General features: G+C 45.6%; 1 protein-coding gene across 3 annotated transcripts in view; it reads right to left on the bottom strand.

Annotated features, from left to right (window-relative positions):
* The window catches only part of LOC133510637 (phospholipid phosphatase-related protein type 4-like), a 185,011-nt gene that overhangs the window by 99,577 nt on the left and 65,337 nt on the right, over window positions 1-20,097 (bottom strand). For 2 of the 3 annotated variants that reach the window (XM_061838779.1, XM_061838778.1), the window contains exons 4-5: window positions 10,528-10,590; window positions 7,398-7,593 (exon numbers count right to left, since the gene is read on the bottom strand). In XM_061838779.1, the coding sequence (XP_061694763.1) occupies window positions 7,398-7,593; window positions 10,528-10,590 (259 nt within the window). The remainder of the gene's footprint in view (window positions 1-7,397; window positions 7,594-10,527; window positions 10,591-20,097) is intronic. The other variant, XM_061838780.1, reaches the window with a different exon arrangement.

The raw sequence follows: 20,097 nt of genomic DNA on the forward strand, positions 1-20,097 counted from the left end.
GCCAGCCACTCACAGGGCACATGGAAACAGACAACAGTCGCACTCACAATCACACCTCAGGGGCCATTTAGAATATCCAATTAATGTTGCATGTTGCAAAAAGAATACATACAGACCCTATTTCTGAAATGTAGGAAATCAGAACCACAACATTTATTATTTTGCAAATATTTATTTTCATAGTTCAGTGAAATGGTGCTCTTTTTTTCTATTGTATTGTAATATCCTCGCCAATGGGTAATGAGAAACAGGAGTGAACTCTGGATTTGTTAGTTGCTTTTTTTAATCAACACGCCTACAACAAGAAGCTGCTCGGTTATGCTTTGCACTACCTTGCACTCTTAAAGGGTAACTCTCATAATTACAGATCTTACAGTACGTATTTTTAAACTGACTTCCAGGTAACGCTACAAAAGCCCAAAGGATGATGGCTTAATGCTAGATCGATGTCTGAAACCGGCCGTTGAGGTGTAGGGGGAGATACTGTCACGGTCCTGCCGGTCCCAGCTCTGGCTGTGCAGGTCCCCTACACACCTCCGTTGATTAGGAGGCGCTCACCTGCGCCTCATTGGTGATAATGAACCCCAGTACTTATAGGACCCAGCGGACGGTCTGGCTTTGCCAGATCGTTGCCATCCATGCCTCGTTCCCCCACTTCCTTGTTCTTGATCCTGAATCCCGGTGTATCGACCTCTGCCTGTCCTCTGACCAACCCAGTAAGCTTAACGTCCTTGATACTGCTGCTTTCTCTGACTGACCTCCCAGCTTACAACCTTGGAACAAATAAAGACCTTCCTTTAACTTCCTCCCTGCTTACCGAGTCCTGCATTTGTGTCCACACTAGAGTTCTGGTTATGACAGAACGATCTGGCCACAACATGGACCCAGCTGACTCAGAAGCCATCCACCGCTCTCTACAGATCCAGGCCTGGCCGACCACGAGACTGCTCTTCAGGTTACCAACCAAAGACTTCTCGAGATCTGTGCCCGATTAGAGTCATGGCTAGCATCTCAGGCGAGCGCTCCTAACGTCACTTCGACAGCGCCCGCCACAGTTTCTACCCAAGTCCAGATCTCTCCTGCCACCCCACCAAACGTGGAGTTTCAGCGGTTCGGGTACACACCTCTCTCCCGGCCCAAACGCTTTTCCGGAGACGCTGGGAACGTCAAGCCCTTCCTCGCTCAGTGTGACCTTCACGTCGAACTGCAGGTTTCCACCTTCCCGACGGACCGCGCATGAATTGCCTTCGTCATATCCCACCTGACGGGGAGAGCGGAGGCGTGAGCTACAGCAGAGTGGAGTCGTAACTCCGGAACGTGCCACTCCTGGACCTCCATGATGCAAGTCTTCCAGTATGCCTCGCCAGAACGCGAGGCACCGGCTCCGTTGATCACACGTCGACAGGGGCAGTGTCGTGTGGCAGATTATGCAATTGAGTTTCGCATCAGAGCAGCTGAGAGTCGATGGAATGAAGAGGCGCTTCTCGACACCATTTTCCGAGGACTTTCACTGCAGATCCGCAGTGACCTCATTGCAGTGGAATTGCCTACCTCCCTGGATTTGCTCATCGCCCTATCTCTCAGGATTGACCAGAGACTAGCGATCTAGGGACAGGTGGACTCGCTACTCGAGGAAGAGCAGGGCGCGTCTGCTCCACCGGTTCCTCTTCTGCCGACGCCCATAAACGTGACGGAGCCTATGCAGGTTGAGGGGCCCGGCAGAGGAACAATTACGACGCCAGCGAGTGGGCCGATGCTTTTACTGTGGATGGCTGGGCCACTTAATAGCCCACTGTCCGGTCAGGCCCAAGCATTCGGCTCTCACGATTACGAGTCCGGTGAGTGTGAATTACACTGCGGCAGTATCGAATCGAGCACTGCTTCAAGTCACCTTGAGCACAGGGGGTCGTACTTGTTCAGCTACAGCCTTTATTGACTCGGGATCGGACACCAATCTGATTAATCCATGGGTAGTCAAGGCTTTGAGCGCAATGCCCTTTCAGACGCAATAGTTCCGTAACACATACATGGCCAATGGTAAATTCTTATGCCGAGTAACACACCGTAACGTAATCTCTGAGGATGATATTTCCGGACGCACACACCGAGAAGACAAGCTTCCACGTATTTAACTCCCGGAGCAGTGATGTCATCCTGGGCAGCCCCTGGTTTAAGAGACACAACACGCACATTGACTGGACCACCAGTCAAATCAGGGCATGGGGCGATGAATGCAGTAAGACGTGTCTCGGGGCCCTAAAAGAGAAGAATTTACAGATCACCTCAGTAGACTTACAGGAGTTGAAGTTCGTGCCAGAACTATCAGCAGTTCCATCTTGCTATTGGGATCTTAAGGAAGTATTTTAGGAGGCAAAGGCCAAGTCCCTTCTGCCACATCGCCCATACGATTGTGCTATCGAGTTGTTGCCCGGTACCTCACCCCCTTGAGGGAGACTCTTTTCGTTGACAGGACCAGAGCACCAACCCATGAAAGAGTACGTGGAGGAGTCGCTGGTGGCGGGTCTCATCCGACCATCATCGTCGCCTGCTGGAGCAGCATTTTTCTTCGTCAAGAAGAAGGACACCTTGTTACGGCCCTGTATTGATATCGGGGACTTAACGACATCACCATCAAAAACAGGTACCCTCTTCCCCTAATCGCCACCGCATTCGAGTTGCTACAAAGGGCCTGGATCTTCACCAAGTTGGATCTATGAAATGCATACCATCTGGTACGTATCAGAGAAGAGGATGAGTGGAAGACTGGCTTTAATACACCAGCAGGCCACTACGAGTACCTGGTGATGCCGTTTGGTCTGACTATTGCGTCAATGGTTTTTCAGAATTTTATAAATGGTGTGCTACGGGAGGGACTGAGCAAGAATGGGTTCGTCTACCGCAACAGCATTTTGATCTTTTCTTCGGACGAAGCGTCCCACATCGAGCACGTCAAGGAGGTGGTACAGCAGCTACTACAACATAACCTATATGTCAAGATGGAAAAGTGTGAGTTTCACCGGGCTTCCATCACATTCCTGGGATTCATCTTGCCGGAGGGACAGATTTGCATGGATCCCAGTAAGGTCAACTCTGTTCTCCAATGGCCCACCCCGACCAACCGCCGGTAAGTGCAGAGATTCATTGGATTCACTAATTTCTACTGCAAGTCCATCTGGAACCTCAGTTCCATAGCTGCTCCCTTGCACGTCCTCACTTCACTCAGCAATTCATTTGAGTGGGATGTGGGATGTGCCAGGAGGCCTTTGACAGACTTAGGTCAAGTTTCACCACAACTCCAGTCCTCATCATGCCAGATCCAGAGAGGCAGTTTCTGGTGGAAGTGGATGTATAGGACTCAGGAATGGGAGCAGTACCCTCCCAGAGTTGTGTGAGGGATGGGAGACTTCACCCGTGTGCCTTCGTATCTAAGAGACAGACTCCGGCAGAATAGAATTATGACGTGGGTGATCGAGAATTATTGGCGTTCAAAACGGCGCCGGAAGAGTGGAGGCACTGGCTGGAGTGATTGCAAGAAGAAGGGACGTGAAGGAGTATGTCAACGCTTATCCGATTTGCATGGCTAATAAGACCTCTTGCCTGCGACCAATGGGTGGGCTGCGGCCGCTATCAATTCCCTCTCGCCGTTGGTCACACATCTCTCTAGACTTAGTTACAGGTCTACCCTGCTCCCAGGGGAACACGGTGGTACTCTCAGTTATCGATCAGTTTTCCAAGATGTTCACTTCGTACCAGTTCCTAAGATTCCGTCCACCAAGCAGACTGGTCAGCTACTGCTAGATAAAGTTGTCCGCTATCGTGGTCTGCCAGTGGTTGTAGTGTCGGACAGAGGACCACAATTCGTGTCTCGGTTGTGGAAGGAGTTCTGCACCCTCATCGAGGCAAAAGTAAGCCTTACATCAGACCATCACCCGGAATCCAATGGTCAAACGGAAAGAATAAACAAGGACCTGGAGACCGGTCTATGCTGTCTGCCATCACATGATCACAGCACTTGGAGCCAGGACCTCGGATGGGTGGAATATGCCCACAATTCACTGCCTTCCACTTTCACAGGTATTCCTTCGTTCCAAATTGTTCATGGATACCCCCCCCCTCTCTGTTTCCATCTGTGGCTGGCGACTCCACAGTGCCATCCGCATTGAAAGTGATGAGACACTGCAAGCGGATGTGGGAGCTAGCCAGGAAGACGCTACTATGCATGGGCACCTCCTACAAGTCCGCGGCAGATCTCAAGAGAAGAAGGGCACCAACATTCAAACACTTTCATAAATGCTGAAATGTTGCGCTAGTGTATTTTAGGCCTCTTCTGATGTCAACGTCTATGGTTGTCCACAAAGGATCTTCCGCTGCGGACGGAGTCACACAAGCTAGCTCCCAGGTTCGTGGGTCCTTTTCCTATCACCAAGATCATTAACCCTGTCACTGTTTCCTTGAAGATTCCCAGATTAATGAAGGTTCATCCCATGTTCCATGAGGGCTGGCTCTGGCCAACTCGTCCATCGCCATTAGTCCCACCAGCCAAGCCCCCTCCGCCCCCACCCCGCATAATCGATGGAGATCTGTTGGCTTCTATCATCCCGTCATAGAAGGAGGGGGGTTCATTACCTGTTGGACTGGGAGGGATATGGCCTCAGGGATCAGCTCTGAGCCCCTTCCTGTTTGCAGTGTAATGGTTAGGCTAACAGATGAGGTTAGACTGGAATCCCCTTGGACCATGATTTTTGCAGATGATATTGTGATATGCTGTGAAAGCAGGGAGCAGGCGGAGGAACAATTTGAAAGATGGAGACATGCACTGGAAAGGAGAGGAATAAAGATAAGCTTAAGTAAAACAGAATATATGTGCATGAATGAGAATGGTGGAGGGGGAAGAGTGAGGCTACAGGGGGAAGAGATAGCACAAGTGGACAACTTCAAATATTTAGAGTCAACAATCCAGGGCAATGATGAGTGTGGCAAGGAAGTGAAGAAGAAGGTCCAAGCAAGTTGTAACAGCTGGCGGAACGTGGCTGGTGTGTTATGTGACACAAGATTCTCTGCTAGGATGAAGGGCAAAGTTTTTAGTCTCTCCACCATATCCTGGGTCGTTCCCGGAGTCTCCATCAAGTGTTACATGCCCGGAACACCTCATCTGGGAGGCACCCTGGAGGCATCCTAAACAGATGTGTGGGCCACCTCATAGGGCTCTTATCAACCCAAAGGAGCAGCGGCTCTACTCTGAGCCCCTTCCAGGTGACTGAGCTTCCCACCCGATCTCAAAGAGCCCAGACACCCTGTGGAGGAAACTCATTTCGGAAGCTTGTATCTGGGATATTTTTCTTTCGACCTACCGCTTGTGATGATAGGTAAGTCAGAACGAGATCGGCCAATAAATATAGAGCTTTGCCTTTTGAAGCTACAGTGATTTGCCTATTGATCTCCTGTTCTATTCTTATCTCACTTGTGAAAAATACTCTGAGATATTTGAAACGCCTCCACTTGGGGTAGGCTCTTATCCCTGACCTGGAGAGGCCACTCCCCCCTTTTCTGAGTAAAGACCATCTGCTTTACACTCAGCTGCATATCACTCTAGCTAGAGTTGGAGATCATGGCCTGATGAAGTCAACGAACCATATCATCTGCAAAAAGCAGAAATGCAATATGGGACCACCAAACAGGACGTCCTCTCTGCCTCGGCTGTGCCTAGAAATCCATAAAAGTTATGAACAGGATCTGAAAAAAAGCAACTTTGTTGGAGTTCAAACCTCTCTTAAAATCTGACTAAAGGCCGGCAATGCAGACCAAACTGTGACACCAGTCATACAGGGACTGAATATATCCCGGTGGTCAGTATCCCACACTCCTGAAGCGCCTAAGCCCTGTGGCCCCTCCCACAGCCGGTAAGCCCATGGGAAGGAGGATCCATGTTTCCCTTGCTGGTTGTGCCCAGCCGGGTCCCGTGAGTGCCGGAAAGGCCAGCGCTAGGTGCCCAATTCCAGACCTGGATCCAGAGGGGTGGCATGTGGGAAAAAGAAACCTGCATTCATTTTTATTATTCCTCATATTGGTCTTTTAGCCATGCTTTGTCTGGTCCCTTAACTAGGACCTGTTTGCCATGGGTGACCCAACCAGGGGCAAGAAGCCCCAGACAACTTTGCTCCTTGGTTTGAATGATAACCAACCCATCTACCACGATAAAGGTGACAGCTCAAGGAGGGGCCTAAATATGTCTGGTTTTGAAAACAACAGTTTCATAAATGCTGAAATGTTGCGCTAGTGTATTTTAGGCCTCTTCTGATGTCAAACCCAAATGTTTTCAGTCTACAGCAAGAAAAAAAGTCATTTGTGTTATTACTTTGCAGTTTAATCTCAGTTTACAAATTTCTTCCTTTCAGAGACTGTGAAGACAGAAGAAAATTAAGGCAAATTTTCCCACTAAAGGGAAATTTAATTTTTTCTACACTAGAACCAAGTTATGTTTCCCTTATTTGTTTTGGTTTCGTTCAAAATAAATACAGTCCGAAGCTTCAACCATGAACAACTTAGCCCCAACATGGAGCCATTCAGCATATACTCAGCGAGGAAAGACACACAGAGGAGATATAGAGAGGGACCAGAATCAGTGCTAAAATAAAGTGAAGCAAGAGATTAAGAGGATTAAATGGGGCATTATTATTATTGTTATTATTTGTTTCACGCTTTGTGTTTGAGCTAATACACAGTACTGCATTACAACTGCATGTTTTTTTTTTTCTAGTGTTCTAGAAATTAAGTTGGCTAAAGTTGATTTGAGAGCTCCATTTTAGTATTAAACAGTAGTGGATGATTGCAAGCACAGATGGTTGATTGTTAAGGAGGGTAGGAATACGTGGAGGACTGCGGGTTGTGGTTTTAAGGTGCATAGCATGAGCAGAAACAAACAAGCATTCATATATTTAGCTACAGTTTGATTTTCTTAATTGTTTTCAACAGTAATGTAACTAGACCACTTGCAGTTATTAATATCTTTGGAAACAAAGAGATTGGTAATTTACAGCAAAATTATGTAAAGCGTGAAGCAAGAGATGTTTATGTTTTTTGAGAACACAACAGCATTTTCTGCGAATGCTTTGACTGTTGAAGCATAGTTTGTGTAGTGAAGCAGTATTTGTATGAAAATCTTGCCTTTAAAACCACTTTGTTCATGAACAAGTTTATCCCACTGTATATTCTGGCCTAGCATTGGAAGAGTGGTTCCAATCCTCTCTGAAAGGTGTCAATGCTGTTATTGCGTCCACAAATTCATTTAAAACAGATAAGTGATGCATTAATAGACACATGACGTCATATACACATGATATATAAAAGACTTCAAACATACTGTATAAAATGCATTCAGGACAGAATACAATATTTACCTTGCAGCAATGATTAGGATGACGTCTTGTCCAGAACATATGTCATCCAGAATAAAAGCGTCATCACAAGTCGAAATATTAATGTTAGTGAAATTGGGTTTGCACACATCCAGCCAGTAAGGTGTGTGCTGTCCAGTTGATAGCTGAAAAATATCAGTTATCAGTGCTGTCACACACAGCCCGAAGATATGGACACCTGTGAAAAAGCATGAAAAGATTTTTGTTTAATTGTAAATTATATCTGATTGTATTGTAGTACAGGAGTTTGTATCATGACGTGACTGCACAAATCTTGAATCTATAAACAAAACAAAATTACATCAAGTTTTGATGCAAAAATATCATGCACCAAAACTTGTGATATCTGCAAGACAAAAGTTAAAAATAAATAAATAATAAATAGAGTTATGTAGACAAGACACCAACTGTCTTCCTCCTTCTTTTTGGACTGGATTAAATAAATAAATCTATCACATCTCTAATTCTTCACCCTGGAGTTAAACCAACCCCCAATGAACGGAGATTTTATGATAGTCCAAATTACACCACCATTTTATCCCTCCATCCATCCATCCACTAACTAAGATGTTTATCCTCCCAAGGGTCACGGAAGTGCTGGATCCAATCCCAGCTAACTTCGGGTAGGAGGTGGGGTACACTCTGAACTGGATGTCAGCCAGTCAGAGGGCACATATAGACAAAACTCTCACTGTTTAGCCTAGGCAGGGACCACTGTGTGTGGTAGGTTTTTGTCCAGTCTTGGACAGTGGAGATTTGATCCACGTTCACAGTGAATGAAGAACAGAATAATCTTTGAACACTAGCCATTAGACTGGACCATCACCTTAGATCAGAGATAAAGTATGAGAAATCAACATCAATTGTAGTATACATTGGTGCTTGAAAAACATAATTAATGAATTGATGGGTTGTAGGATAACGTTTGTATTCTCCTTTGTTCCCCGGAGTCCGTTTCAATCAAAAGGAGAGGATGTGGTAATCTAAGGATATTTAGGTAACATTTAGGTAAAATGGGGCCAAACATTGTTGATTAGCTAATAGCAGGGCAAAACAATAAAAAAAAAACCTTGTGGATCACCTTTTTCTGAAACGGTTGCTACAGTTATGTAAAATTAGTCCTTGATTAGAGAGTTCAATATTCTTGACAATGCTTGATATTTAGAACATTTATTTTGAAATTAGGCACCACAGTGGCACAGCTGGAAAGTGTTGCCCTCACAATTCAATCCCAACCCTACCTGTGTGGAGTTTGCATGTTCTCCCTGTGCTTTCAGGGTTTTTTTCCAGGCACTCTGATTTCCTCACACATCGTTGATATGGTCACCGACATACCATCCGGTGATAGCCAGGCTCGCACAACCCTGGGCATTTAAAGTACAACTTCTCAAGGAAGACAAGAGGAACTTCTTGCTCATGAGGAGAACATTGAATGTTTCTCTTTCACAATCTCCAACCCATTCTGCCCACATCTCCACGAATCCTCCTTTTTATTCCTTAGCGTGGTCCACATCACACCAAATTAAACATGACAAACAAAGTAACTGTGACAAAAATAGCCAATGTGAGTTTTTTGGATGTCTTCATCATCTTCTCGAGATCATCAGTCTTTGCTGTTTGCTGCTTCCCTGTCTGGTGTTTCCACCGCACCCAATGTAACTTGATTGCATCACATTGTTTAAGCACATCATAGCTAAAGTATCCATGGCACCCAATGGGCCTCTTGATTGCATCTCATTAAGCAAAGAAGCATTAAAAACAACCAAGAGTGCAAATATGAGATAACTTTATGTCCAGTTAATCCACCATTTCCCTCCCTTTATCTAATATTTGCTTAAAATCTCACATCACCCAAAATAAACAGTTGACTAGATTTCCGATTACTTTATGATACACTTAGAGGAAAAATGGTTGTTTATGCATGGTCATAACAGCGAGGATCTGGAAACAGATCAGGCAAGTCAACTGGAATACTCCCTAATGATTTGTCCCCAGCAAAGGATACATCTGCGTTATTTTGTTCTCCATGGGTGAGATTTCTGTGGTAATAATTTTATTTAGGCAAGAGCGCAGACAGAGAATACAGCAACAACCACACAAAGTCAAAATAGCTGTGAAGACCGCAGTAGAAATTAAAATGGAAGAGACGAGTGCTTTGTATTTGCCAAACACACTCATCCATTTGTCCCACATGAAGGTGTCAACACCAGAGTGCTCATTCATCTTACCATTGAGGACCCTAAGGCCTTCTATAGCCCTGGTCAGACTACCGTCAGTAGCCACACGGTTCAGGATGTAGATGCAACATTGCTCCCCAAAGGAAGCGCAGACCACCTTTTTCAGCAAGGAGCAAGTCCATGGCTATTCGGTTTTTGAAATGGTATGAAATAAATGCCTGCGAGTTGTTTATGCACAGCCTTGAAAACACTTTTGAGTCCAATTTCCCAATTTTGGACGTTGTAGTGGATATAGTTGAGTCTCTCCATGTTTTTGTTGGGTGCACACAACCAAGACAGGAAGGATTCAAATCTTGCTGCCAATTTACACTCACGGGGAACACCAATGCGCAGATGTATGTTGGATTGTTTTATCCTTGCCATTCAGCTGCTCTTTTCCACGCCATTGTTCAAGTAAAATTGCCTGTACAATAGAAGTTGGTTCATAAACAGACATGGGATGAATAAAGCACAATAATCTGTTACATTCTTGGGCAATTTGTCAAAAAGCCTGTTATTTCTGCACCACCACCAGAAGTCACTATGTGACAATGGTTAAAATGAATTTTCAATGACAAAAGTGGTTTTCACATCATTGCTGATAAATTTCCAAATTTGTTTCCGGTTCCTGTCAAATGGACGCAAGACAAATTACCATCATTAGAAAACAATGGTTTTCGATTTTCAAAAGAAAAGATAGATACTATAAATCTCTACCCAGCTTGTTGCCAGGCTTTAGCTCACCTCCCCAATCGGGTCCTAGGCTGAAATGACCTTTTTGGAATGTGCCAAATTAATCCAAGTCAACCTATTTTTACATCTGTGAGTGTTGTCAACAAAACCTGAAATGGACATTCCCACTTGGCCAAATACCAGTGCTTCTATGTGCTTCTCACCAGGATCCAGTCTCCTGGTTCCACCAATGTGGTGTCCTCCTGATGTCGATACATTGGGGTGCTCTGTTGGAAAGAGTTTTATCCATTTTGAGAATGCATCTATTATGACCAAGCAATACTTTTTTTTTCCTCACTTGGTGTCAGGTAAATCCAATTTGACATTTGTTAAATACCAAGTAATAAGGAGAAGAAGACACCGTTGTTGCTTGAGATCAAGGAGAATGAAGAACTGCAAGGTACAATTCTTGAATATGTTCTATAAAGCAAGCTTCCTCAAAACCTCTCTTTTTATTAGATTTAGGAGGTTTCTCCCAACGGTGACAAATCTAAAGAGTGGGGGCGTGCAAAAACGTGTTTGTGTGACTATGTGTCTGCCTCTTGTTGGAAAGTTACGATATGTAAATTAACAAATATGTACAATAACTATATAGGTGCTGCGCAAAGAGTTCTTTGTGAGCAGAAGGATTTTCTTCATTGCAGCAACTGTGTGATAAACATACATTTTTATCAATAAATCTCACACTTGGCAGCATGGTGGCTCAGCTGGTAAAGCATTGGCCTCACAGTTCTGAGGTCCCGAGTTCAATCCTGGACCCACGTGTGTGAAGTTTGCATGTTCTCCCCGTTTCCTCCGGGCACTCCGGATTTCTCCCACATCCCAAAAATATGCAACATTATTTGGACACTAAATTGCCCCTCAGTGTGATTGTGAGTGTGGTTGTTTGTCTGGATGTGCCCTGCGATTGGCTGGCAACCAGTTCAGGGTGTACCCCACCTCTTGCCTGTTGACAGCTGGGATAGACTCCAGCACTCCCTGCGACCCTTGTCAGGATGCGTTCGTGTCTAGGCGCCGGCAAAGGCTCGGTCGCCGCCTCGCATTCCTGTCCAGGCAGCGAAGGCACGTTGGCCTCCTTGCGTTCCTGTCCAGGCGGCAGCGAAGGCTCGTCGGCTGTCCCGCGTTCCTGTCCAGGCAGCGGTGAAGGCTTGTCGGCCGCCCCGCGTCCCTGTCCAGCCGGCGGCGAAGGCTCGGTCGCCGCCTCGCCTTCCTGTCCAGTAAGCGAAGGCTCGTTGGCCACCTAGCGTTCCTGCCCAGGCAGCGGCAAAGGCTCATCGGCCGTCCCACGTTCTTGTCCAGGTGGCGGCGAAGGCTTGTCGGCCGCCCCGCGTTCCTGTCCAGGCGGCGGCGAAGGCTGGTCGGCCGCCCCGCGTTCCTGTCTAGGCGGCGAAGGCTCATCACCCGCCCCGTCTTCCTATCCAGGCGGCGGCAAAAGCTCGTCGGCCACCTCAGATTCCTGTCCAGGTGGCGACCAGTTCACGGCCGCCTCGCGTTCCAGTTTCCGCGGCGATGGGTCTACGGCCACCTCGCGCATCCGTCCCAGCGGCGACGACTCCTCGGTCGTCTCATATCCCTGTTTCGGCAGCGCCCCATCCACGGCAACCTCCGTTCCTGTCTCAGCGGCGACAGGTATACTACAGTCTCACGTTCCTGTCTCGATGGCGGCAGGTATACAACCACCTCCAGTTCCTGTCTCAACGGGGATGGGCCCGCGGCCGCCTCACGGTCCTGTCTCGACAGAGACTGAGCCGCTGCTGAGCCACGTCCACGCCTTGACGGCGACTGATCCTCGGCCGCCCAATGCTCACTCTCCTGTCTCGACGACGACCGACACGCAACCTCCTCATGCCCCTGTCTCGATGGCGGCTACCTCCCTTTCCTGCTTCGTGGCGATCGATCCCCGGCCACCTCCCGACCTAGTCTCGGCGGCGACTGATCCACAGCCACTTCACAACAAAGCCTCGGCGGGAACCGATTCCCGGCCATCTAACGGCCATGCCACAGCGGCGACCAATCCACGGCTGCCTCACGACCACGTCTGCACATGCACCATTGGTTCGTGACAATTATTCTATCAGTAAAAGCATTTCCCAATGAAATCCCATTTTGTTATGTGCGTGTGACACATTTAGATAAAGCAACAGTTTTTTGCAGCTGTGTTGCATTTATTAATTGATCTAACAGTTGTGTATACAATGCCAGTGAATAAAATCTTCTGCATTTTTTCCACTAATGCGCAAAAATGTGAACCATTGCAAATGGATATTGGCTTTCTGTATAAATGATTAAATTTTCCTTTCCTTAGTCTACATACCTCCGTTAGTGTAACTAGTTCTGCTGTTTTTGCAGAATAAAGTGTTGGCAATTTCTGCACTTTTAAAATTGTCTCTTTTGAGGGTACAGCATATTGTGATTCTGTTTTCCCAAATACCAACATAACCTTCCCTATTGGTAATGGCTGGTCACATTTGCATTTTTTTTTTCTTTCTTTGTCAATTCTTGACAATCATGTTTTGTTCCATCTTCCGGAAATGGCAAAATTTGCTGGATTAAGAGTTGTAGATCTTTGTATACTGGGATAGAAATGTCATGTTTAGCAGAATGTGTAACAAAACAGTTAGTGCACTTATTTCTATGAAGTCACAAAGTGACCTTTGAAATTGATCATTTGATTAAAAAAAAAAATCTGATCACAATTTGGCAAAAACAAGATAGTGCTTGTCACAAATGCTTGCTTTATGTTGCAAAGTGTTATTTCCCCTTTGGCCCTCCATTTCAACAATTATGTCTTTTTTAAGTCTTCCTCATTGCATCATTTTGTGTCATGGAGATTTTAATTTGGCTAATTTCGTACACAAATTCGGCGCTGATTTGTCGGTCCCAAAAATGACATAATTTGTTAAATTGTGTGTGGGTTTAGAGCCTGTAAAATGTTTAACCTGTTCTTGGCAAATTTGGAGTTTCTTTTTGCTTGGTCCCCGTCCTCAGCCAGATGCTTTAAAAGATCTACTGTCTTTCCCATTTCTTTATCAGGGGAAACTATTGGTACATCATTTAAATCAGTGATTTCCAACCTTTATAGAGCCAAGGCACATATTTTACAATTGAAAAATCCCACAGCACACCAACAAAAGTAAATGTCAGCAAAAATTGATATATTAATTACTGTATGTACTTCCTGCCATCTAATAGAAGAGGATTTTTTTTTTGTTCTGTCTGTCATTGTGCCTCACTGGCATAAATAGATGAATCAAGATACATTATTTCTTGGAAATAAATGTTTTTTTTAGCAATTACATAAAATTGGATAACTTCCCACGGCACACCTGAAGAGCGCTCAGGGCACACTGATGTACCCCGGCACACTGTTTGGGAATCACTGATTTAAATAACCTATGGAGTTTAAATTTGGACTCCAAATGTAAATGCAAACCAAATTTGTCATTCTTTACCCACTTGAGGTTGAGAAAAATGCATTACTTGTACCTATTACGCTGAATAATATTGCATCAGGTCTGAGGGAATTAAAGTGTCATGGTCAGAAACGCAGGGTAGTCTTATTTTGTATGTCCTGAGGTGCACTCGGCACACTCCCCTTAAAGTTTTGTCCAATTCCAGTCCATGTGAGTTGGTCATTATTTTGTGATGTCATGTCATATTGTGAAAGAGGCAGTTGGGGGTAGAGAGGAGAGTGCACTCACCCCTCTCTGTTCTTAATTTTCAACTTTACTTTGTTGTCATGATGTCAGTCTTGTCTCATCTTATTTTTTATGAAACACCGTTTCATTTTCTTTCAACTTTCTCTCTTCTCCAATGCTATTTTCATCCAATTTTCAGTTTCATCATAGCCATCCTTTTTCTTGTCTTTGAATTTTTTGTCTTTTTTTATCACAGACTCTTGCAAGGTCACTATTTTCTGGCTATTTAACTGACCAGTGAAATTGCGTTGGATATCCAATTATATAAATATAAGTTTTGTGTCGGATTTAATTTTTCTAACATATTTCCAATCTTTACACTGCAGTGTGTCCCTACCTTAAAAATTTTCCCTTCATTTTGGTCATTTTGGACCAGTCAACAACTCCTCATGAGTTCTATGTGGCTTTATTCTGTAGGAATACACTTTAACCTCCTACTGTGGTATTCTCCCTTCAACTATTTCAAGTGGAGAATTGTTGCCTTTATTTTCTACAGTGGTGTGTTAAGTTTACAAGTGAGACTATACCTAGTGGTATTCTTCACACAATTTTCTCTTGCACACGTGAGTTAGGGGTGTGTATGGGATTCATTGCGAAGCTATTTATACACGGAATTTAAGTGCACTACAGGGCTCCATCACACTATTTCTTGCGGAATTTATCGGACTCTGCCGTCTCTCAAATTACTTGCCATTGACTAGTATCCACAATGTTTAATCGTGTCACCTTACACGTTTTAATGACTCCTGTAATTTACTCTTTGAACCGGTTTCACTCTTTCTGAACCAAATTAGACTCAACCTGTTGTCTTCCGTCCGTCTCTGGATCCCGTCAACCGTCGGATACCAGCCAGTGGGCCGCACACCAGTCCTGAAAAGGGTCTTTAGACTCAGAAGGAGTCTACCGTGGCCACGGTCTTTCTGGTATTCAACACACCCGCTGGAATCCTCAGGCATCCTGGAATCTGAGTCGAAGGACAAAATTAATGTCACGTTTATGCAGCCTTTTGCTTAGTCAGTGATGCAACCCAGAACATTTAAAGTACAGTTTCTCAAGGAAGGAAGACAAGTGGAACTTCTTGCTCACGAGGAGAACATGGGATGTGTCTCTTTCACAATCTCCAAGCCGTTCTGCTCACATCTCCACGAATCCTCCCTTTTATTTCTTTGTGTGGTCCACATACCAACAAAGCAAACATGACAAACAAAGCAACTGTGACAAAAAGACGCAATGTGAGTTGTCTGTTGCATCTCTGTCTGGTTTTCCCACGGCACCCAATGTAAACTTGATTGCATCACATTGTTTAAGCACACCATAGCAAAACTTTCTATGGCACCCAAAGAGCCTCTTGATCGCATCACATGAAGCAAAGACGCATTTAAAAACAACCAAGAGAGCAGATATGAGATAGCTTAATCTCCAATTAATCCAACAGTTATGTGGTCAGATGAGACCAAAATAGTGTTTTTGGTCTTAAATTGACTCACTGTTTTTGGAGGAGGAAGAATGAGGAACATCATTGCAAAAACACCATCACTACTGTGGAGCATGGGGCTGGAAGAACCATGCTTTGGTGGTATTTTTCTGCTCATGGGCCAGGATGACTGCACTGTATCTTCTAGCTCTACACAAACAACTGCACCTCAAGGCAATCAGCTGTCAAACTCCTGAAGTTCGCAGATGACACCACAGTCAACAGCCTCACCAAATACAGTGATGAGTCTGCACATCAATAGAATGTGGTGAGACTTGAGCTTTGCTGTTACCAACACAACCTAGCTTTGAACACTAAAGACTGTAGAAATGAGTATGGACTTCACGAGGCATCCTTCACCACCGCTGCCCCTCACGCTGTCCAACTGTCTGGTGTCAATCGTTGAGACGTTCACATTCTTGAGAATTCCAGTTTCAAAGGACCTGAAGTGGGAGATGAACATCAACTCCATCATCCAAAAACCTCAGCAAAGAATGTACTTCTTGCGGCTCCTGAGGATCCTCAGCCTGTCACAAGAGCTGCTGAGACAGTTCTACACACCGTTCATCCAATCAGTACTGTGTACCTCCATCACAGTCTGGTTTGTGGTTGCCACAAAAAAGGACAAACGCCGAATGTAATGAACGATCCAAACCACTGAATGGATTACCAGCACCACTCCACCCACCACTCGGACCAGAGCAGGCAGGACCCTTTGAACCCTCCACATCTTGGCCACCAGCTCTTCCAGTTCTTTCCGTCGGGTAAGGATTATCGATCAGTGCAAATCAAAACTAGCAGGCATTCAAACAGTATTTTCCCACTTGCAATAGTCATTAAATTATTGATCAGGGCACCTACTTTTTCTGTCATGCACCGTTGTTGCACCCTCACACTCTGCTGGTTCAATCAGTGTTAGTATAAGTAAAACATATTGTAGACTGTCACACGATTCATCACTTTAAACTGCTCCCTTTGCACAATTGTCATTGCACTGGTCTAGAACAGTGAACTGTGAACGGGTAAGTGTATAAGCTTAGCATAATGTGGGGCATTGACGCACTCTAAACTGATGTAAAAATTAGAAAGCTGCATCTTGGACAACTGTTACTCTTATAAGGAATAGTTCTTTTAAACTGAATGTCTCTTGTTCTATGTTCTTGTTAGTTTGTTTGTTCTTTGTTCTGAATGTCGTACCAGGGCGGCACCAACTGCCAGAGACAAATTCCTTGTGTTTTTACAAACATGGCCCTAAAAGCTGATTCTGATTCTGAAAATCCCTTCCGCAGTGTGTGCAAACCTGGTGCAAAGTTGCAGGAAATGTTTGACCTCTGTAATCGCAAACAAAAGTGACTATACCAAATATTAACATTGATTTGCACAGGATTTCAAATAATTATTTGGAGCAGTAACATACAAATAATTATTAAAAAACATGTATGCAAAACAGTGGTGAGGCCGGCCATGATGTACAGATTAGAGACGGTGGCACTGAAGAAACAACAGGAAGCAGAACTGGAGGTGGGAGAAATGAAGATGTTGAGGTTCTCACTCGGAGTGAGCAGGTTGGATAGGATTAGAAATGAGCTCAAAGAGGGACAGCCAAAGTTGGATGTTTTGCTGACAAGGTTCGAGAGAGCAGACTTCGATGGTTTGGACATGTTCAGAGGCGAGAGAGTGAGTATATTGGTGGTAGGGTGCTGAGGATGGAGCTGCCAGGCAAAAGGGCGAGAGGAAGACCAAAGAGAAGGTTTATGGATGTGGTGAGGGAAGACATGAGGGCAGTTGGGGTTAGAGAGGAAGATGCAGGAGATAGGCTAAGATGGCAAAAGATGACACGCTGTGGCGACCCCTAACGGGACAAGCCAAAAGGAAAAGAAGAAGAAGATGTATGCATTGTGATTTCCAGATTTCTTTTTTAGATTGTCTGTCACAGTAGAAATGCTGCTAAGGTGAGAATTTCACATCCCTACATGGTTTCAAAGTGGGAGAACTTTCAAAATTGTAATCAATACTTATTTTCCTCACTGTATTTACAACCACAAAATGCAGCCCTATGGGGGCACAAGCCAGTGCAATCTGTAGGCTGGTCCTCAGCCCGGGTAAATGCAGAGGGTTGTGTTACGTGTGAATTTAGACTAACGTCCCCTTTGTTTGAACTAGCAAAAGGTGTACCCTTACAATAGCTGAACCTGAGGTAATTTAAAATTGTTTTATTTAAGGAACAGCATTTCTTAAAAAAATACTTGAAATAGGTGTGCTACAAAAAAAGATTACAACTCTTTTATAATGAAAAACATCAGGCATGTTCCCTGTAAAATTCTCATGGATGTATTTACCGGTAATCTGATCTGCCACTTTAGTATCAGCAATATTTCTATTTTGAGTCACTGATGGTGTACTGGTACACTCTAACCTAACTTTGGTGAAGGCAGGGTGGGTTCAATTCTCATTCAGTGAAGGTGTTGGTATGTTCCCTGCAACTGACTGGCGACTGGCTCAGGGTGTAGTCTGCCTTTCACTCGAAGTTGGGTGGGATATGCTCCAGCACTGCCGCGACCCTTGTGAGGATAAGTGGCTCGGAAAATAGATGGATGTACATTCATATTTTGGGCAATTGCAAAAATGCTAAACTAAAGGGTGCTTGGATAAGGCAATAGAATTGTTGGAAGAGAAGCTGTCCAATTTGAATAGTTATCCCCCTGTTGAAGAATTAATTTCCAGTGGTACCTCTACTTGCGAGCGTCTCTTGCAGCAAAAAATTCAGGTTACAAAACCCCTCTTTGGAATAATATTGTCTCTTACTGCGAAGGAAAATTCAGGATATAAAAGGCAAAAATGGGCGCTGCTGTTCACAGTCCCCAAATTCCACCAAACGTAAAAATTCTGTATCTAGGTTTGAAAGTGGTACAGTAGAGTTGCTCTCCCATTGGAGCGGGAGGTGGCCAAGGACCAATCACTGTCGAGGCATGGTTGTCAGGTACCCGGGGATCGGTCGCCACTGACTCATGGTCGTCAGTTGGCCAGGGATCAGTTGGTACTGAAGCATGAGCAGGAGGCGCCCGTGGATTGGTCGCCACCAAGGTGTGGCCATCAGGCATGGCCATCAGGCGGCTGAGAATCGGCCGACAGGTGGCCGAGGATCGGTCGCCACCGAGCAGTGGTCATCAGGAGGCCAGGCGTCGATCGCCACCGAGGCATGGGCGTCAGGCGGCCGGGGGTCGGTCGCTGCTGTGGAGTGGTCATTAGGCAGCAGGGGCTCAGTCATTGCCAAAACAGGAGCAGGAGGCAGCCAAGGATTGGTCACCACCGAGATGTGGACAGAAGGCACCCGTGGAGGGTTCCCCACCAAGACAGGCGGCCGTGGAGGGGTTGCCGCTGAGTCAGGCAGCCGTGGAGGAGTCGCCGCTGAGTCAGGCTGCCGTGGAGGAGTCGCCGCCGAGTCAGGCAGCTGTGGAGGGGTCGCCACTGATTTAGGCGGCTGTGGAGGGGTCGCCGCCAAGTCAGGCAGCCTAGGAGAGGTCGCCGTTGTGACAGGCGACCGAAGAGAGGCCGTCACCACGGCATGAGCGAGAATTGGTTGTGAAAGATGATCAACAATCATGTGACAGATGCAACAGTGAGAGTTGAGTCGTCACTCATGTAATTATGACTCATTCTTGTAAGGCAGAATTGATTTACTGGACTAGGAAATATATGATTTGATAAACTGTCCTTTTTGAGAAAAGAAAGAATAAATAAATTGTGCCCACTAAAACAAAGGAATCTTACATGGGGCCCCTTCAATGAAACAAAACACTGAATCTGCTGTGGAAATGTATGATATGGATATGGATATGTGTGTGTGCGTGGGTGAGAGGGTAAGCCTCCTTCCACCTTCAGGTGGGGGGACAGGTCCTGTCTGTTGTTTGTGCCTATGCACCAAACAACAGTTCATAGTACCCACACTTTTTGAAGTCCTTAGAGGGAGAGCAACATTGAGAGATGTCATCCTATCAGGCATTTCTGGCCTGTGGGACTCTCAAGGCAGATGATATTTACTGGATGGCCAAGCGGAATGCAGCTTCAGTGATCACTGAGGCAAAAACCTGGCCCTGGGATGAGTTCATAGAGGCCACAGAGAATGACTTAAAGACAGCTTCGAGGAAATTGTGGTCCACTGTCCGGCGTCTCAGGAGGGGCGAAGCAGTGCACCATCAACACGGTGTATAGTGAGGATGGGGCACTGGACATACCGCTAGAGATGTGAATCAGTGGGGAGAATACTTCGAAGACCTCCTCAATTTCACTGACATGCTTTCCCATGACGAAGCACAGTCTGGGTTCTCTGAAGTGGGCTCTACTATTTCTGGAGTTGAGGTCACCGAGGTGATTATAACCCTCATTGGTGCGTGGGCCCAAGGGGTGGATGAGATTCGCCTGGATTTCCTAAAGGTTCTGCAAGTTCTGGGATGTTGTCTGTCCTGGTTGACACACCTCTGCAACATTGCATGGACATCTGGGACAGTGCCTCTGGATTGGCAAACTCTGGTGGTCATCCCCCTTTTTAAGAAGGGGGACCG

This window comes from Syngnathoides biaculeatus, chromosome 13 (genome assembly GCF_019802595.1).
Source record: "Syngnathoides biaculeatus isolate LvHL_M chromosome 13, ASM1980259v1, whole genome shotgun sequence".
Lineage (NCBI taxonomy): Eukaryota > Metazoa > Chordata > Actinopteri > Syngnathiformes > Syngnathidae > Syngnathoides > Syngnathoides biaculeatus.